Source organism: Pempheris klunzingeri, chromosome 17, assembly GCF_042242105.1.
Source record: "Pempheris klunzingeri isolate RE-2024b chromosome 17, fPemKlu1.hap1, whole genome shotgun sequence".
Classification (NCBI taxonomy): Eukaryota; Metazoa; Chordata; class Actinopteri; order Acropomatiformes; family Pempheridae; genus Pempheris; species Pempheris klunzingeri.
Genome location: NC_092028.1, coordinates 8,883,255 through 8,901,230, shown reverse-complemented (window position 1 = coordinate 8,901,230; position 17,976 = coordinate 8,883,255). Strand labels below are relative to the sequence as shown.

At 45.0% G+C, this 17,976-nt stretch overlaps 1 protein-coding gene across 4 annotated transcripts in view; it reads left to right on the top strand.

Moving 5' to 3' along the window:
- Positions 1-17,976, top strand: part of nfixb (nuclear factor I/Xb) — a 123,725-nt gene that overhangs the window by 83,504 nt on the left and 22,245 nt on the right. For all 4 annotated transcript variants that reach the window (XM_070847304.1, XM_070847305.1, XM_070847302.1 and 1 more), the window contains 3 exons: positions 14,933-14,998; positions 16,701-16,775; positions 17,650-17,770. In XM_070847304.1, coding sequence (XP_070703405.1) covers positions 14,933-14,998; positions 16,701-16,775; positions 17,650-17,770 — 262 coding nt within the window. The remainder of the gene's footprint in view (positions 1-14,932; positions 14,999-16,700; positions 16,776-17,649; positions 17,771-17,976) is intronic.

Sequence of the window (17,976 nt, the reverse complement as noted above, 5' to 3'; positions counted from 1 at the left end):
GGTCAAAGTCCTCAAGCTCATGTGACCTTAAGTGGTTGTTGTTTTGAACCAGAGCTGTGTGGAAGAGCATAGACCGTGCAAGAGAACTGGAACAAGCATATATGAATATATATCATAGAGAATATACATAGAAAATGTGCTTTGACCTGCCTTAGATACCAGATGGAACGGGATTATTACATTTGGTTTGGGTCAAGAGGGTTGACCTTCACAGAAGAGTAAAGCAAATTGCATTTTAAATTCTATCCAGTCACTGTATAAGCTTTCTGGTTTCTGGTCTCAATATTCCAACCATTGTACATCCACACTATACGCTACACATTTTTGTCTATAGTGTTAGAACGGGTGTGTTTCTTCTGTACAGAAATGAGAAAACAGTCATTCTCTGCAGCTTTTCTGTTCAGACTTATAGTTCTAATAAAGCAAACACTTGTAAACTACCAATAGCTTGCTAATAGACGAGATACTGAGATTAAAGATTAATGGACGCGTATTACATGATACGGTCAACACATCTGACCTGACGCTCAATCAAAATGCCGCGGTGCAATGACGTAATCTGAGAAGAGTTCAAATTACATTTCACAAGAATAACACAACACATTGAAATGGCATACTAATGGCATCAGACTAAATGATGAAATAGCATCACTTACAGTGGCATAATTGGATATTTCACACTCTAAACTGTATAAACACTACTAATCCTGAAACACACATTTCTCGGTGTGTACAGCCAAATGAAAGAGCCACGTCTACATCAACAAAGGATTGCAGTTAAGTTGAATATATTACTAGGGCCCCTAAAATTGTCAGTTTGGGCATTTATGTTACAACTTGTTATACTGCAGTAACATTTTAATGGACTGCACTGGAGAAGTGTCCAAACCACTGATTCACACATGATTAAATTCTTAATTTAACTCTCGCACCCTCGTTTGAAACCAGATAGTTGTTACTAAGAACTCAGGAAGGACTTTAATGATGAATTAACAAATGTAGCAGGTGCAACCTGAACCAGGTGGATAATGTTTTGAATGAATCTTGCTCACCTCATCTGTAGTGATATTTACGGTCAGTATGCACTCCACCAGGCAGCTTAACTTCAACTAACAGTATGGGTGTGTAATGCATCTTGACCTCCTCTTTACAACCTCTTTCATTTTCATAACAACCACTCTTTGAACGCACAATAAACCGCAAAGCGTGTTCTTCTGGTCTGCCCATTAGAGGAAACTGTATGTGTGGATGTGTGTGTGTGTGTGTGTGTGTGTGCACCCCCTATGTTATGGCTATAAATCCCAGAGTATTTTCTCAGTGAAGTTGACAGGAGGCAGACAGTGCAGGCGTGGTGACAGCTGAGACAGAGACCAAACCAAAGATCGGGCCCCAGGGAGCGGGTTTGTTGTGGAGGATTGGGCGTGACTGAAGGCAGGCCGCCTGTCACATGTTAATCCAAGGTATACACGGGCGTTTTGTGTGTGCTTACAGTACATAAAATGTGCACACACAGTCATGCATCCTCGCACACATGATTTAAACACAGTCCTGTGTGTGGACAGTTTGGACACATACATTATACACATACAGTACATTGTCTTTTGTCCATTGTGTGTTTTGACATGTGGGCACACCTGTTCCTCACCTGAATCCACTCACAGATCCCACCGGGGGCCCTCGGGCTCCTCGGGGGCCTCAGGAGAAACTGCGCACAGACACACACACCACACTCTGCAGGCAGAATGGAAAACATCACATCATCATCTAAACTGGTTCCTTTTCTCATTTCAGCTGTCCACCCTCCTCGTCTCTGCTATCTCTCTTTCTGTCTTCTCGTGTCATCCAGCTCATTCTTCTCCTCTCCTTCTCGCTCCATCACTTCAACCCCCTCCCCTACACCCCTCCACCCCTCCACCCCTACCCCTGCGCTATTCTCTCTTTCCTGGTTCCTTCTTTCGCTCTGTTTTTCATAAACTTCTGGCTGAGCTTCGCCAGCGATCCCAGAGGCGTAGTGTGAAACGCTAGACATTTCTGAGCGACTGCCAAACAGATGCAGGCTCCTCTGGTCTGCCCCTCGATTTGAACATCCTCTCCATTTAATACCACAGAGCCCTGAGCAACAGGGCTGCCATTGCGCTGACATTTCATCCCTTTACAGTGGCAGAACAGACTGACAAGGGGTCTCCATTTAGATTAATATACTTAATGATCATTTTACGCTGGTATGTTTTGGATTGCAGTGCGTAACGCTCATGTGTTACCATGGCACTGGCCTTGTTCATCTGAACATTTTGGCGACAGATGTGTTAAACAGTTCACCTGTGATTGTCAGGCACAGTCAGCATATGAAATAATCACCTCTATGTCACAGTCAAAAGTCTCTGTATTGACGCACTGAAAATAAGTTAGTGAGCTCATGTTACAGGATAGGATTTTGTTACTCTCTTTATGGGCATTTGACCTAATTCTGTTTTCCTCCATCTATTGCATGAAAAACCGTCCTTTTTTCTTTTCTTTTCTCTTTTTTTGTTTCTCTCTCTCCATCATGCACTTTGTGAACATGTCAGTTTTCCACCCAAGGTCAGATTTGAGAGTGCATCACTTGAGCACACAGAGATAGTAAGGCTGAGTTCAGTGATGCTTATTGATGAATATGTTTTTTGAACTCGCTAAGTGGATTGGCACCGGTCTAATCTCTTTTCGCCGCGTTGAATCTGACAGGGGGGCGGTTAAAGCTTTTATCTGGGTTAATAAGTTAATAGATGGATTGATAGATGGTAGGAATAAATCTCCAATTATCAGCTTGACCGAGGGAGAGGCTGAGTGGAGCCATAAGCTGTCTAAACTAGGCTAATCCTGTATGTCTGACATGTATGGACATGCCTTTTGATTCACTTATGCTGTCAATCTGATTGTGTGAGCTCATGAAGACTATATGTTTATACATGAGGTTGCAGGAACTCTACTGGTGGTCATATTAACACAGAATAAAGAGAATTGCATGCACTGTATTCCTACAGTAGGCTTTCACTTTCGGGCCTGCTGCTTGAACCTGGGACTCGCCTGAGCTGTTCGTCCCGCTGCCCTGGGTCTGATACCTGGGAACATCTGGTGAAGGCGGGAGGGGGGGAGCATTTATCAGCTAGCTTGTCGGAGACAGGAAGGCCGGGGCAGTTGTTTACTCACCTTATCTGACTGGGAGATAAAGCCAGCTTTGACACAGATAGCAGGCAGCTTGTACGCATGGGCACGCACACAAACACTGGAAGACTCACTAATACATGTGTGCACAAGTCTGCAGCAGTGTGCGCGCACACACGGAAACGGACCACACAAACACGCGGCTGTGCTGGGAGCCGCTGACCCCGGGGCCGGGTTCATCTGGGGACACAGACTGACAAATGCGGCTGGGCAGTGACTCCCAGACAGCTGGTGGTCAAAGGTTGCCTTTCTATCTGTGCCCTCATTTGGCTGATTGTTTTTTCTCAGGCCTCATCTGCTACTCTCCATCTCGTTCGCTCTGTGTGTCTGTCTCCTCCTCCGCCTCTCTTTTTGTCAGCTGGAAGAATAAATCTTCAGTTCATGCTGTAGGTATGCAGATCTGGCTGTTCCTTCCACAGAAACGGTTATTCTGGACCTCTTTCCGATGTGCTCAGGAAAGCCCCCACCGTCTCAGGAGGATGTATGCTGATCAGCTCCCACCTGTAGTTGATCTTTAGCTTCTGTGTCCTGTGACCTGATTTGTCAGAGCTTTTCACTGGAGTGTTGGTCAGAAAACTCTAAAGAATAGCAATGTGGCATATAAAGGAGCACACACACACACACACACACATTAAACACAGCCACACACTCACCCCTCCTCCAATGCACACATGTATGCATACAGAAAAACTGACATGCAGTCAAAAAAAATCATGCTCATTGTACATTATGCCTCCACTGGCATCACTCAGGGAGGATGTGGAGTTTTACACAGCCATTCATCGCTCCCCTAATTCATTAGTCCAAATGAGCATTTATGCAGAGCACACATTATTTTTACAGGCCTGCTTTATGTGTTTGTGTGGAGTTTTACAACCCTCATAAAACACGTCCTCCAAGCCCCAGATAGATTTGGGAGCATTTATTTGCATAGTTCACAAACCCAAAATAAATCGTTAGTGTTTTCTGGCCCAGGCTGGATCAGACTGAAGGGTGTGATGCAAACAGTGTTGTCTTGTAATTTGAATAATATTTTGTTGACATTATGCAAAAATGTGAGAGGACTGACATAACATTCACGGCCACATCAGTTTCTGTGAATGTTGCCTGTACGCTATTCAAATGACATTAGCTATGAAGTCTGAAAGTGAAGTCTGGCTTCGAGTGTCACGCAGTTAAAATGCAAATATACAGTTCAGTTGACTTTGAGAGTATTAACCCGTTAGCTTTTAATTCAGGGAAGTTAGTTTATGAATCATATCATATCGTGATGGTATGATATCTGCAGATTTAAAAAAGATTAGTTATAGAAGTTTTTGACCGACACACAAAGAGTCTGCTGCTGCATATGAAGTTGGTGAACGCTGCGACAGTGAACCAAAACATTAAAGTTACGAGCTAAAACCAAAACAAAATACTCGAGACACTAGAACTGCATTTGGGTGATAATTCGCTGTGGGTTCATAAATGTCACTTTGAGCGACGACTTTCACTTTGTCCATGATCATGATTCATCGTTAATGTAAAAATATTGATTCGAACAGCTCCTTTTTATTTCAGCTGATTTTCCCCGAACCAGTCCGTACAAAGCGGCCACCAACTGCCACACAGTGAGTGTGGGCCTGCTTCGCCCTGCTCGTGGTCCTCCTTTGACTGTGGGGCCATAACTGCTCACTTACTCTGAAAGCCAGATGAACTTGTCCGTTGCGAGTTCGGTGCTTGAGAATTTGTCCCGAGGGGAACTGACACAGTGGGGAATGGTGATAAAAGGCCTAGCAGAGAGTTCACAAGGTCATGCTCTCAATTCCCTGTGTAGCCCCCACAACACACACACACACACACACACACACACACAGAGTCTCGGTTTGAGTGGCGAGTTGCCATGATCTCCCTGGATCATAGCACACGCCTTAACGTTCACGGTGACGTGCGTGAGATTTCTTAATGAATTCATTAAAACTGCGAGTGGAGACTGTCTGGCTTGTTGTGTGTGGTGGCGCTGCCTCTTGGTGGCTGTGTTGCTGCGTGTGTTTGCTTTTCCTCGTCTCCCCCGTAGCGCTGGGTTTGATCGCGTCTGCTCCCTAGCTGGTGCCCACTGTACGCTGCTTACACTCTCCCTTGTACCCGCCTCTCCTCTCCTCCTCCGCTGTGCCAACAAGTCTCTCTTTCTTTCTCATTCCTTCTTTTATTCTCTCTGCTCACGTCTTTCTTGGCGAGGCAAAACGTTCCCACAGCTCTCACAATCCCCCCCTGAAGCCCCCCCCTCTCCCTTTCTCTCTCCCCCTCTTTCTCAGTCTATCACTCTTTCCCTCCCCCCCTCTCCCTTTCTTCCTCTCTCTCATTCACGTCTTTTTTGTCTTTTTCTTGTCTCCACTTCTCTCCTCTGTCTGCCTCTCTTCCCTTTTTTTTTGTCTTTTCTCCCTATATCCCTCCCCCCTCCCCCTTCTCTGTGTCTCTCCCCCTTTCCCTGGCAGAGACTGGCATCACATGATCTCACTTTGGCCCAGACCCTGCTACACACACACACACACACACACACACACACACACACACACACACACACACACACACACACACACGTATATCACAACATGGGAAACGTGGGAGTACCGCAGGGTGGCTCATGTCTTTCACTCTTTGCTGTGAACCTCAGTGCTATACATTTTATACTCGGTTCTGTTTGTATGAAACTCAATATACACAAATCATCAGTGCAGTTTAAACAAGCCTGCCAGTATCTAAAGTCTGGACAGAAAGACTGACAGAGTATTTTTCAGTGTGTTTATTGTCCGTGTCGTCAGGCCAGCTGTGACATTACCAAGCATGTTTTGCGGATGTGATCAGCAACATGCATAAAACCCCCTATTGAGGTTTTTTTTTCGGGGGAATGGTAGTTTTCAGAACCCACAGTCATATACGAAGAACACCGAAGGACTTTATGTTGACATTTTGAGTGAATTCCGTGCAGCCACATATTGTTTGTTGGTAGGAATTTTGACTGAAGCGAGATATGCCAGAGAGCTTTCAGCTCGAACTCCTCTACCCTTCACACCCTCCCCTTCTCGCTAAAGCCATGGCAGCCCTGCTGAAATCTTTCCCACTGCTCTCCCTTCCCCTGCAAGAGGCAGATTTCTTTAGCATGTGTTGCTGCATTGTGCCCCCAACTGCCAACAAGTGACATCTGCTGGCCAAATGGAGCAATAACACCTCCCCATATGCATTTTCAGTTTAATGTGCGCGTTTGATTAGAGAGGTTTGAGGCACAAGGAGGGGAGTCGAAATCAAGGAAGTTGCTGTTATTTTCTGATCTGATCTGAACGCCAGCCTTATAACCATTGGGGGCTCTTTCTTTCCCAAACTTACTCTACAAATAAGGACTTTACTACCCTGAGAACAAGCCGGGTAGTAAAGAGACTTTGCTCTGTCTGTGTCTCCCTCTTCCTCCCTCTCCCTGTACATCACAGCTCATCAGCATAGGCACAGATAAAAGATAAAAGAAACAGGGCAGAGGGAGAGAGGAGGGGTGGGGGGTATACATGGGCAGCCAGCCAGCCAGTCCCCCCCCCCCTCCCCTTTTACCCCTCCATCCTTCTACCCCCTGCCCTCCTCTCTCTCCCATGGTTGATTCCCTTTAGGCCCCTCTCACCCCTTCTCACCCCCCCTCTCACCCCCTGGCTCCCCGGCTCTGTGTGGCGTTGGCACAGAGAGGGCGCAGGCGGCACACAGACGGCCACGCAGATGGGCAACGGGCAATGCAGGGCTGCCTCCCCACACCTGCTCCTTGCTGGCACAGGGCTCGGGCCAGGCGGCCACGTAGTGCACACACTAACTCACACACTCTCTCACACACACACTCCCAAACACAGATGTGCATCTAACGCAGAATTATCTCTCTCAATTTATTGAACTTTCCCACATACAGACGCAGACTCGCAGGGAGCATGCACGTGCAGATACTCCCACGAGCCGTTCTACATGCTGATGCACACGCATGCTACGTGTCATTAATAAAAGAATGCCGTTTCCCTCCTACACTCTGCTGCTCAGCCTGTCAGTCACAGATCTTTACACGCTTATCTCCAACTGCGCCTCAACATGTGCTCTCCAGCATTTCTGCACATATACACTATCATAAACATATATAAGACACAATCACACATCCATAGCCACCAACTGATGTATTTATAGTCTCACGCCCACACATTCACACTTCAGCACTACCAGCACAGAAACACATTTCACAATTAATCACATCGCCCCATGCTGTGTGCTGTCACATGGAGTTACATACCAGACATTCAGTGAACTACATAGAGATGCACTATTGTCACTTTTACACTAAATGTCGGAACAAAGATTGGTTATATAGACTTCGGTTGATGTTTCAGTGGATCAAAAAAAAAAAAGGATTTGCAAGCCCAAGAGCCTCTAACTGCTGTTTTGTTGACACCGCCATAGCGCTGGAGGAATTGCCAGAATTCGAAGCTGCCGGTTTAATAGGTAGGGTGTGGATACGGAAGCCAAATAAACTTCCCAGGAAAGCGCCAAAAATAGCGGAAGGGAAAATCCATCCTAAAACAGAAAACCCAGAATGTTATTCCTACAATCTTTGAAAGCTCAGTCTTGATTTTATAAGCGAAAATGAGCTGCTCCATTGAGAATTAATGGGCCGTCGTTCCAGTCACAGAACACAGGGTACTTTTAGAAGGATGCAGGCTGTGTTTCATTATAAACCTGAACATAGACGACATGTGCTGACATAAGTCAGTCAGCATATTCAGAGTCTAATTTCTATGTATTTTTTGGTCAATGAATCAAGGGCATAGTTTCTACCAGGGATGGGTGGGCATGTCCACTTCCCTTTATAGAAGCTTCATCTTTTCCCCTTACTTTTATTGTTTCAGGCTGATTTACTGACTAAAATCTCTATAAATGTTGTTCAACTTTCAAAATCCGGATAGATGAAGAGTTGAATGATAAAGATGTTGGTATTATTATTACAATTATTACAGCCCATTCAGAGGGCTCTCAGGCTACAGACTGCCCCCAAAGTACAAATCTGCACCTTTAGGTAGTTAGAGTTAAGATTCTCCTTAAAACTGGGGGAGCATAAATAAAAGAATAGTATGCAGTGAAGCACATCTCGTCTTGTAGTGAGAATTGCACTGCATTTTTAATTCTTTCTATTTTATTTATCATTATTATGGTCTGTTCTTTTTTTTATTTGTTTGGACTGCATTGTGTCCACATCCCCATTGTTAGAACCTCCATCTGAATGTGACAAATATTAAGATAAATGAATAACATTTCTTGTGAGGAATAAGTAACTGAAATCGTAAAGTCAGAGCGGATGACTCAGTTGTGTGGCGGCTGATGAGCACATGGCTCAGCAGGAACATCGTGTAACCACAGTGTTGATTTGATCATGTCCCCTGTTATTATCTTGTTACACTCAGCTGTATATTATCTAATGAAACAAATTCCCATGAAATATTCGGGAGCACCTTTGGAGAAAGTGGCTTCCTGTCACAGCTGCGTTCATCTCTGTTAAGTGTTCATTCGTGGGACAGATATACTTTATCAAGAACTACTCCCCAACTACAGCAGTGTCCAGTAAGAACCATAGGCTTAAAACCCAGGGTCAGGATGAGCTTTGCTTGTAGGAGATTGAAGCTCAAGGGTGGGGTGGTTGATCAGTGGGCGATGAGTAGTTTTTGAAAACCGGAAACGAATCTGCAAATGAAAATGAAAGGGAGGGGGTGGCGGCGGCGTGGAGTGGATGAAGGAGGTGGTGGAGGAGGAGGAGGAGAGGAGGAAGAAAAAAGAGGTTGAAATGAAGTCCAATAAAAGAGCCGAGTGAACATCTGTGTGGGATAGCCGTGGGGATTAGGAGGGTTTGGAACATTTTAAGCGCATTAAAGATTAAAAAAAAAGGTCAGAATGTTTAGCAACATACCGATAAACCTCTTAAGCGAAACCCAATTGGGGAGGCTGTTTGGTTTCTTTATCCAGAGGCTGGTGGATGGGGGGTGGGGGTGGAGAGAGGGGGAGAGACTGCACAACCACACACACTTTGACTCAAACACACTCTTGTGTGTGTGTGTGTGTGTGTGTGTGTGTGTGTGTGTGTGTGTGTGCATCACACTGTGCTTACATGCCACATTATATTCAGTATATCTGTATGTCTCTGTGTGTTATATTCCGTGTGTGCTGCAATCAAATCAGCGCTGCCCCCCCCCCCGTCACATCTTGAGATACTTGGACACAACACCACAGCTGCATTCCCACATTAACCCACAAGCCTGAGACTGGGCTGCTGCTGGTGCCCACACACTCCACCAGGAATGACATGGTTTGGACCTGCGTATAGACAGATGTCAGGGAAGCTGAGGAGCAGGGTGGCTGCAGCATGAGAGAGTGAAAGGGGGGAGGCAGAGGCGAGACAGACGCGAAGGAGGGAGAGAACAGTGGTAGATTTGTCCACAGAGCTCTGCAGCAGTCGGAGGAAGAGGCCCCTATCATTTGACTGTGAACTGAACCATGTCTGGGGAGCTATCCTGAAATGACACAGCACACAGAGGGCGGAGACAGAGACGGAGCCATAGGGGTCACCGGCTGCAGGCTGCCGTTATATTGACAGTCAAATCTGTGCAGTTCCATGTCTTTCTATGTGGCTTGTGACATGTCCACATTTGATAACAGCCTACTCTTAATGCCACAGTCTACTACGTCTGCTGCTCAGCGCTTCACTTAGCAGACAGAGCACCAAATACTTTACTCAAGGGCACTTCAACAGTGGCTTTAAATAAGGAGAAATGCTCACTTGCACAGTTTTCCCACTATTGTTTTCCTTGTAGATTCTAGGATTTAAACCTCTGCCACCAATTGCTAACAATAAAGGAAGTTTCCCCATTCCAAGGGGTTTTGCACTTTATTAAGTTGAAGAATGGTTAAAGTTATCCTCCCTTCCAGTTCCAAAATTTCCAAAACTGCTTGTTCCAACACTTCCCATAATGCAACTCATTAATGCTTTCTTTATGAGGCCCTCTCTGCCCGGTGAATGCCCACATCTTCAAACTACACGTCCACACTTTGTAACGAAGACTTTCTGTTCGAAAACTGTCGTCTCCAATCTCCACCCAGCATGTGACCTTGATGATGTCACTATTGTCTGTAGGCAGCGGTGTCTCTGGAGGAGCTTTGTAAAGCTGGACACCCGAGTTTTCGTCATGAAAGGAGTAAAAGCTGGATGTTTAAAATCAGCATTGATGCAGAATCACACGCGAAACTCGAACAAAACAAAAATCCAGTCAGCCGTTTAGTGTGTGTGTGTGTGTGTGTGTGTGTGTGTGTGTGTGTGTGTGTGTGTGTGTGTGTGTGTGTGTGTGTGTGTGTGTGTGTGTGTGTGTGTGTGTGTGTGTGTGTGTGTGTGTGTGTGTGTGTGTGTGTGTGTGTGTGTGTGTGTGTGTGTGTGTGTGTGTGTGTGTGTGTGTGTGTGTGTGTGAATTTTACCCACCTTTCATGCAGGCTAAAAGTCTCTGCTTTTATATTTCCATTTTGAGAAAGATAAGACATTAACACCACATATGAGAAAATGTATTTACGTACATGCTTGACTTCCTGCCTTTCAAACGTTGTCAAGTTTCACATCCCAAACCATTACATTTTATTCCCGGCGTCCACTGGTGATTTTATAGGCTGTCATCAGTCGGAAAAATCCCCTTCACTCACTGCATATTAGATTACAGAAAGCCTGTTTGCTCATGTGTGCTTTTGATGCACAAACAAACAGTCTAAACTGTTCAGTAAATTAGCAAGAAAAAACAAAAAAACACGTCGGCTGTGTGAGCAGCGTGCACTCTTATATGAATGTGCGCATGCTAAATGAGTCCATTAGCGCTGGCAGTGGCCGCCTGCGTACTAAGCGAGTGAGCATGTGTATGTAATTTTACATTCAAGTGTCTCTTAATGATTTCCACTTGTGTGTGAAAATGTGTGGCGGTGTGTTGTTTTTGTGTCTGTGTGTATGATGAATGGAGTGGGATTTTTGAGTGTGTGTACATTAGCCTGGGTGTGAGTTATTAGCCTCTGTCTGCATCTGCAGTGTGATAAATGTACAGCCAGTGTTAACTTTTGTATACACACTCCAGGAGTCTATCAGCAGTGAACGTATACTGACTAAGACACAAAATGATTGTCTGTGTGTGTGTGTGTGTGTGTGTGTGTGTGTGTGATTAGAGCGATAACATGGTATATTTGATGGCCTGAGTGTGTCTATGCTGCATTATCTCTGGCAGGCGGTGTGCAGGGGGCCTTAGGGCGACTGTGTGCAGGAGATAAGGGTGATTCATCTGTGTTTAAACGTGTGTGTGTGTGTGAGAGAGAGAGAGAGAGAGTGAGCAGAGCATGTTTGTGCTTCAGAGGCATGCACGTGCAAGCATTTGAACCAACACGTTAATAAATGCTCTTGTGGTTACATACAATATACCCCAGCCAGTGTCATGCCTGTGTGTTGAATGTGTGGGCACGGGGACAAAGGGACAATAGCATCCATATTATCACTCCGATATTTCCGCCCCCCCAGAGCGCGCTTTGTATTATTTTGGCTCCATGCTAGTAAAAGGCCTCACTGAGACTGATGGACAACTGGTGCGTTTTTCTTTATATTACAACAATATATCGTGGTGGCAGTTCCCATCAACACAGAGCTGCCAGTGCTGTCCGATAAATAAAAGACTTACGGGCGCATGTAGACAATGGTTCCTACCCAGAAGACAACGGTGCTTCTTGCTCCTCTGACATTCAGTGGTGGTTTGAAGTTTCTTCATTACTGCCACTCAGTAGCGCACAGGCAGAGTCTGAAAACAAATATTACAACAAACCAAGAGGGGAGATGCACCATAAAGCAGCACTTTTTCATATGAAAAATGGTTTGAGTGACTATTAGATTTTTTTTTTGTTTTGATTCACTCTCACAGCTCTCATCTAATTCTCATTCTCACTCCGCATCATTTTCGGCCGCAGCAGGCAGCTGAGCTCAGCACCAAATGGCAGACAGAAAAAGCTGGCGACTAGCTGGTGAACATAGTGGAGCAGTAACAGCCAAAGAGCCAGATACCCCCCCCCCCCCCCCCCAAAAAAAAAAAAAAAAAAAAAAGGCCAAGAATAGAACTAATAGGAGACTGAATATTGGACTTACATCCATCAGCTGGAACTCCTCAGGAATGCCCATGTTGCTTTTGTATCCGCTGGATGCGGAAATAGAAATAGAAAAAAAACGTTGTCCATAATGATCTATTAAGTCAGTGTCAGAAATGATTGCAGGTTTAAAGTAAGCCTGCTTTTAAGTTGACCATTATCATCAGATTTAGAGATAAATTGTCAGCCTTTAGAGGGCACCAGACATTGAAGGGTAGGACATCGGTTCTGAGTGAGGGTACTCAGGACCCTTCCAAGGGTTAGCAAACAATCTGTAGGGTCACCAGATGATTTAAGGAATGAGAATTTTTACTTTTGTTGATGACCTACTGTTGACCTCTTTAGGGCTCTAAAACTCCAGAAACAGTCATCTCGGGCAAGAAGAGTCACAAGTAGACATTACGTCATTTTAAGGGTCCACAAACCCAAAAGATGGGAACCAGTGTTGCACGTGATGATCATTTGACGTAAATGGTAGTTTGCAGTGAGGGGTAGCATCACTCTTATCTATGTAATTGACTGGAAATGCTGTCTTAAAAAACCTGCCTTACACTTTATCACACCAACTTTGGTAGAGTGGAGTCCAGTTTACACCTCTAACGAAGTGGATTCAGCACCTTAAAGTGCAGAAAGACTGATGCAGTCAAAAAAAATCAACCTCGTTATACTGTAGCACCGCGAGCGCCAAGAAATACTTAAACTAAACAGCACATTGAGCCCATGCCAGCAGAATATATTATTGTCTTCATTCGAACTAATTGCAAGGCCAAACAGTGACACATATGCACACACAGGCTTCTGCAACCACTCATCATTAGGGACTTTAACTGTGGTGTGCCATCCCTGTTGTCATGACAACTAGGCACTGAATTTTGGCTTGGAAACTGTCACATAGTGCAACAGAGATTTTTCAGAGCCATACAGGTTTAAACGGTTTTAACGGTTTGCGCTTGTTGTGAAATTCATGATCAGGATTTTCAGGATGAGCACTGTCGCGATAAGAAAGGCCTCAGGCTTCATTTATTCTTGGTTTCTCTGACATGATCACAGTTTTTGCCTTGAATGAATCCCTTATTTTTCTGTTTCTGTCCCTCCTAAGTTATTTTATGAGTGTGTAACATCTGGTATCATTTCTCATTTCTATTAAACAGGAACCTCCCTGTAACATGCTATCGGACAGGCAATACGACTTGCAGAATTGCAGGAAAACATCACTAGTGGTTTTATCCCCACTCCATTTGCATTGCATATCCTCTGTAGGTCTTTTTTATCTTTAAGACCATTGGGTCTGTGTGTGAGAGAGAGTGTGCTTTGCAAGCGCGTGTGTGTGTGTGCGTGCGTGTGTGTGTGTGGGTGTGCCGTCAGCTAGCAGGAATGCATGGGTACCGCCAAAGCTAAGATGGCTGCCAAGCGCTAAGATGGCTGCCAGGATTCCACAGAGCGACAGCACGAGAGAGAAAGAGAAGCAGACAGAACGAGTGTGAGGGGAACTGAGGGAGAAAGACGTGAAGATGGACTCTCACTCTTGCAGAATTAGGGAAGAATGTTTTGCGAGAAAAAAGAAACTCTATCCGTGTGTGTTTTCCCCTCTTCTTTTCGACCCAGAGTGATGAGGTGATTTTGTTTGCCTCTTTTTGTTTTCTTGGGTTTGGCAACGCACAGACGGGGTGAATAGTGCAGCAGTTTGCTGGCACGTCGTCCACTAATGCCACCCAAGATTAGGATGCTGATTTGTGCTTAGAGGACGTTGAGATTGGGGGGCCTAGTACTGGCTGCAAGGGGGCCACGTTCTGGCTTGGGAGACTTGGCCCAGGACGGCCTTAAAGCTTCAGCGCCGTGGGGTAATTGGCCTTAATGGTATATATGATACAACCATAAAACTCTGCGAGGCTGCATTACGCATCTGAAGAAGAATGGCAGCTAACGGGCCAAACACAACTAGCTGAAGCAGGCGGCTCTCTGCCTGCCTGCCCCTATAGCTGTTAAGGTAAACACACACAGGAGATGCAATCCAAACAGTTCCTATAACCAAAGTGTACTTTAAAGTACCCCACAACTTAAGAGTCAGCAGTGGAACACTAGTGTTTCTTAGGACCTAACCTCCACAGTCTAAGGCCTTAACTCAAATAGTGTGTGTGTGTACATTTGAGTGGGTGGGAGTCTCTGAAAGGGAGCTACTTAAGCCAAAAAGAACAAGCTCTCCAAAGACACTCCAGACAGAATTGTTCTTTGACACTTTCTCTATTAAGTTTGAAAAATGATTTTCCCACAGTGACAGACTCCAGAAGTGAGAATATTAACCTTCTGATTTGCCATTTTATGACTTTCAACTGAGGTTCAACCTGAGCGGAAATATGCGCCCATCTTTAATCTCAGCCCCGTGTCTGTCTCTCCTCAGTGGAAAGAATGAACCAAGGCGCCATTTCCCATCGAGTTTCTGACAAGTTCTGCCCCCTCACCTTGGGTGGTGTCCAGACATCTGTCCACCTGTTTAACCATCTCCCTGTCTCTCTCTTTTCTTTCTTTCTTTCAGAACAATCAGGACAATCAGACAACTCAAACCAGCAAGGAGACACAGACGTCAAGCCCCCACCAAATGGTAAGTTTACCAGCATGTCCCATTTGCATGCACACGTATGCATGCATAAAAATGTTGACATGCCTGTGCCTACATGCAGTCATACCTATACAGACACTAACTTGTATGCATATACAGTACAGTATGAGCACACTAACCCTACATACAGGCCTCTGTGTGTGTATATATATCTGTGTGTGTGTATGTGTGTGTGTGTGTGTGTGTGTGTGTGTGTGTGTGTCCCAGCAGAGTTGGGTCTAAGTTTATTATGGTAAGGAGAGCTGATGGTACTGTAGCGTGGGGGTTGTGCTGGGATTGTGGCGGGCCACTCATAAATCACACTGACGTTATTGGAAGATGGGAACCACATGGCCGCTGCCGGGCTGAGCACTGACCTCATGCGCTGTCCCCGCTGCGGTTAACCCCGGACAGGGATGGAGCGAAGGAGAAGGAGAGATTGAGAATGGGAGAAAGGGGAAGGGGGGGGGGGGTTGAAAAGAAAATGAGTGGTGAGGGGATGAAGAGAGCAAGAAGGAGAGAGATGGGATGGACAGATGGAAGAGGAAGGGTGTTGATTTAAAGTTCACTCAACCCTTAAGGTGTCCTTTATAAACACACCACATAGACCTGGATATCATGGATATGGGCATTATAGAGCAGAATGTCATCCAGTGGTACCCTGCATGTCTACATTACTATGAATCTAAATGGTGAGATTGAGGTGTGCGCTTTTATACCTCTGCTCTTGTGAGAATTGGATGATTCTGACAGTTTTATGTGTTGGGAAGTTCATTTTTATCACCAAGGAATGGAGTTAAGCCTTCAGAACTGATTTTTTTAGACATTTTGGGAGCAGCAGAAACGAGCTTTGAACGCAACATTAACATCACCTTAGAAAGTTGTCATAACTGACATGTTAACAAACCGCTGACATGGAGCAACGTTGGCTTTGATTTGGAGTCTGATCCAGTCTGATTATCACCGTCCTTTTACATGTTTTACCATGAACTGAAAAAATAATGAACATGAAAAAGTCTCTTGCTCTTTAGCTGCTAAATTCTTCACTGTGTTCGCTAGCTGTTATATCTGTCTGAAAACAGTGCTCATGAGAGAGAACCAAAACTACACCACACTGTAAGCGACCCTGCTTTAAAGTTAAACATACATGTGGACAAATGTTTAGGTTTAGGGCTGAAATTAAGATTAACCATCAACTCCGTTCTTCTTTTCACACCTCTGCTCAATAATGACGTTCTAATCACTAGATTAATTGCTGCAACCTTGGACCACGGCGACATAGCTAAAACAAAGATGAGACAAGAAACACAAGCAGTCAGACGATCATTAACATTTTAAGCACCGTCCCCAGATCAGCCTAGGATAAAACGAATGTGAACAGTTACAATAATTCCCATTCCAAACCGTATGCAGCATGTAGCTGGTCGTGCGCTGGACTATCAAGTGAACACGTCCAAAACAACGACCTGCTGCATCTTAAAGAAAACACATGGACCCACTCGTTGACACCGGCAGCGTGTCCAGCGTTTCCATACATGTGTTTTTTAGCTCCGTCTGCGTATGTGTGTGTGTGTGTGTGTGTGTGTGTGTGTATACTGATCTGCGTGTCTGTCTGCACATGTGATTTTCTGCATGTTTGGTATATACATCTAGCCTTGCAGTGCGCTCTCACACACTCCACTCTCCGTCTCTGTCTTGTACCCAGGCCACTTGAGTTTCCAGGACTGCTTTGTGACTTCAGGGGTGTGGAACGTAGCCGAGCTGGTCCGCGTGTCGCAGAGTGAGTCACTGCTGTAATTTACCCTGTCAAGCTTTACGTAGACGAGGCCTTACACTTCATACAGTCACTTTATACGTTATAACACTTTGCTACACAAAGTAGCAAACTTCTCCCTCTTTTTAAGGGATAAATGTGTCATGTTTCAAGGATAAGACTGGTGTTATTCTGTGTGTTTTTATTTTCAACATCATCAGATTGATCCTAATAAAAAGTTGTCTCTGTGTCCGTTGTTTGATATAGTCCTCTGTGCTGTAGTGCTCTGTTATTTTCCAAAACCCCTTAAATACACATCAAGGCACTGCACGTTCCTTTTTTACCATCAACATACACATACACAACATATACAGTGTATTTTGACTCAATCCCACATGCACCGTCCTGCTGTTACTATATATTTCTTCCCAGTTTTTAAGGATTGACATCTTCAGTAGAAGCCAATGGGCTCGGGGCTCAGGAAGCCAGATAGTGTTGAGAGATCGCAAGAGATCCACTGATATTTAACATATGTAAGGGCAAGGTTACTCCAGATAAAGGCCAGAAGCATTGTTTCACTCCCAAGCTTTTGGTTTGACTTTAAAACCATCAGCAGCAGCAGCAGCAGCAGCAGGAGCAGCCTGATGTCAGCAAACAACAGGTAATAAATACCAGGACACCAACCTGCTCCTGGTGATGCCGCTGTATGAAAGGTCAGTGCTCAACAAACTGAAAGACCCTCAGTGCAATCCTTAGGGCAAAATAATGAATAAAAGAATAACACCGGCCTTATCCATAAAGAAAATAAAGATGTTTATTCACAGTATCTAGTCGCAGATTTTCTGATATTCTACTATGTGATGTGTTTGTGTTTCTGTGTTTCTGTGTGTGTGTTCCTCAGCCCCGGTGGCTACAGCGACTGGCCCCAACTTCTCCCTTGCTGACCTGGACAGCCCCGGCTACTATAATATCAACCAGGTGACCCTGGGACGGCGCTCCATCACCTCCACCCCCTCCACCAGGTACACATACATGCACACACACACACACACACACAGATGCCCAAAACACACATGCTCAAAATGTGCTTTTTCTTCTATACTAATATTCTTCATGTAGTAATTCTGTAACCTCTTAACACTGCTGTGCTCTTTATGCTTAGCTTACTCTGCTTTTTGATTGTGGTCTTCCCCCCCCCTTTTCCCCTCTTTACTGCTAATCCTTCTCA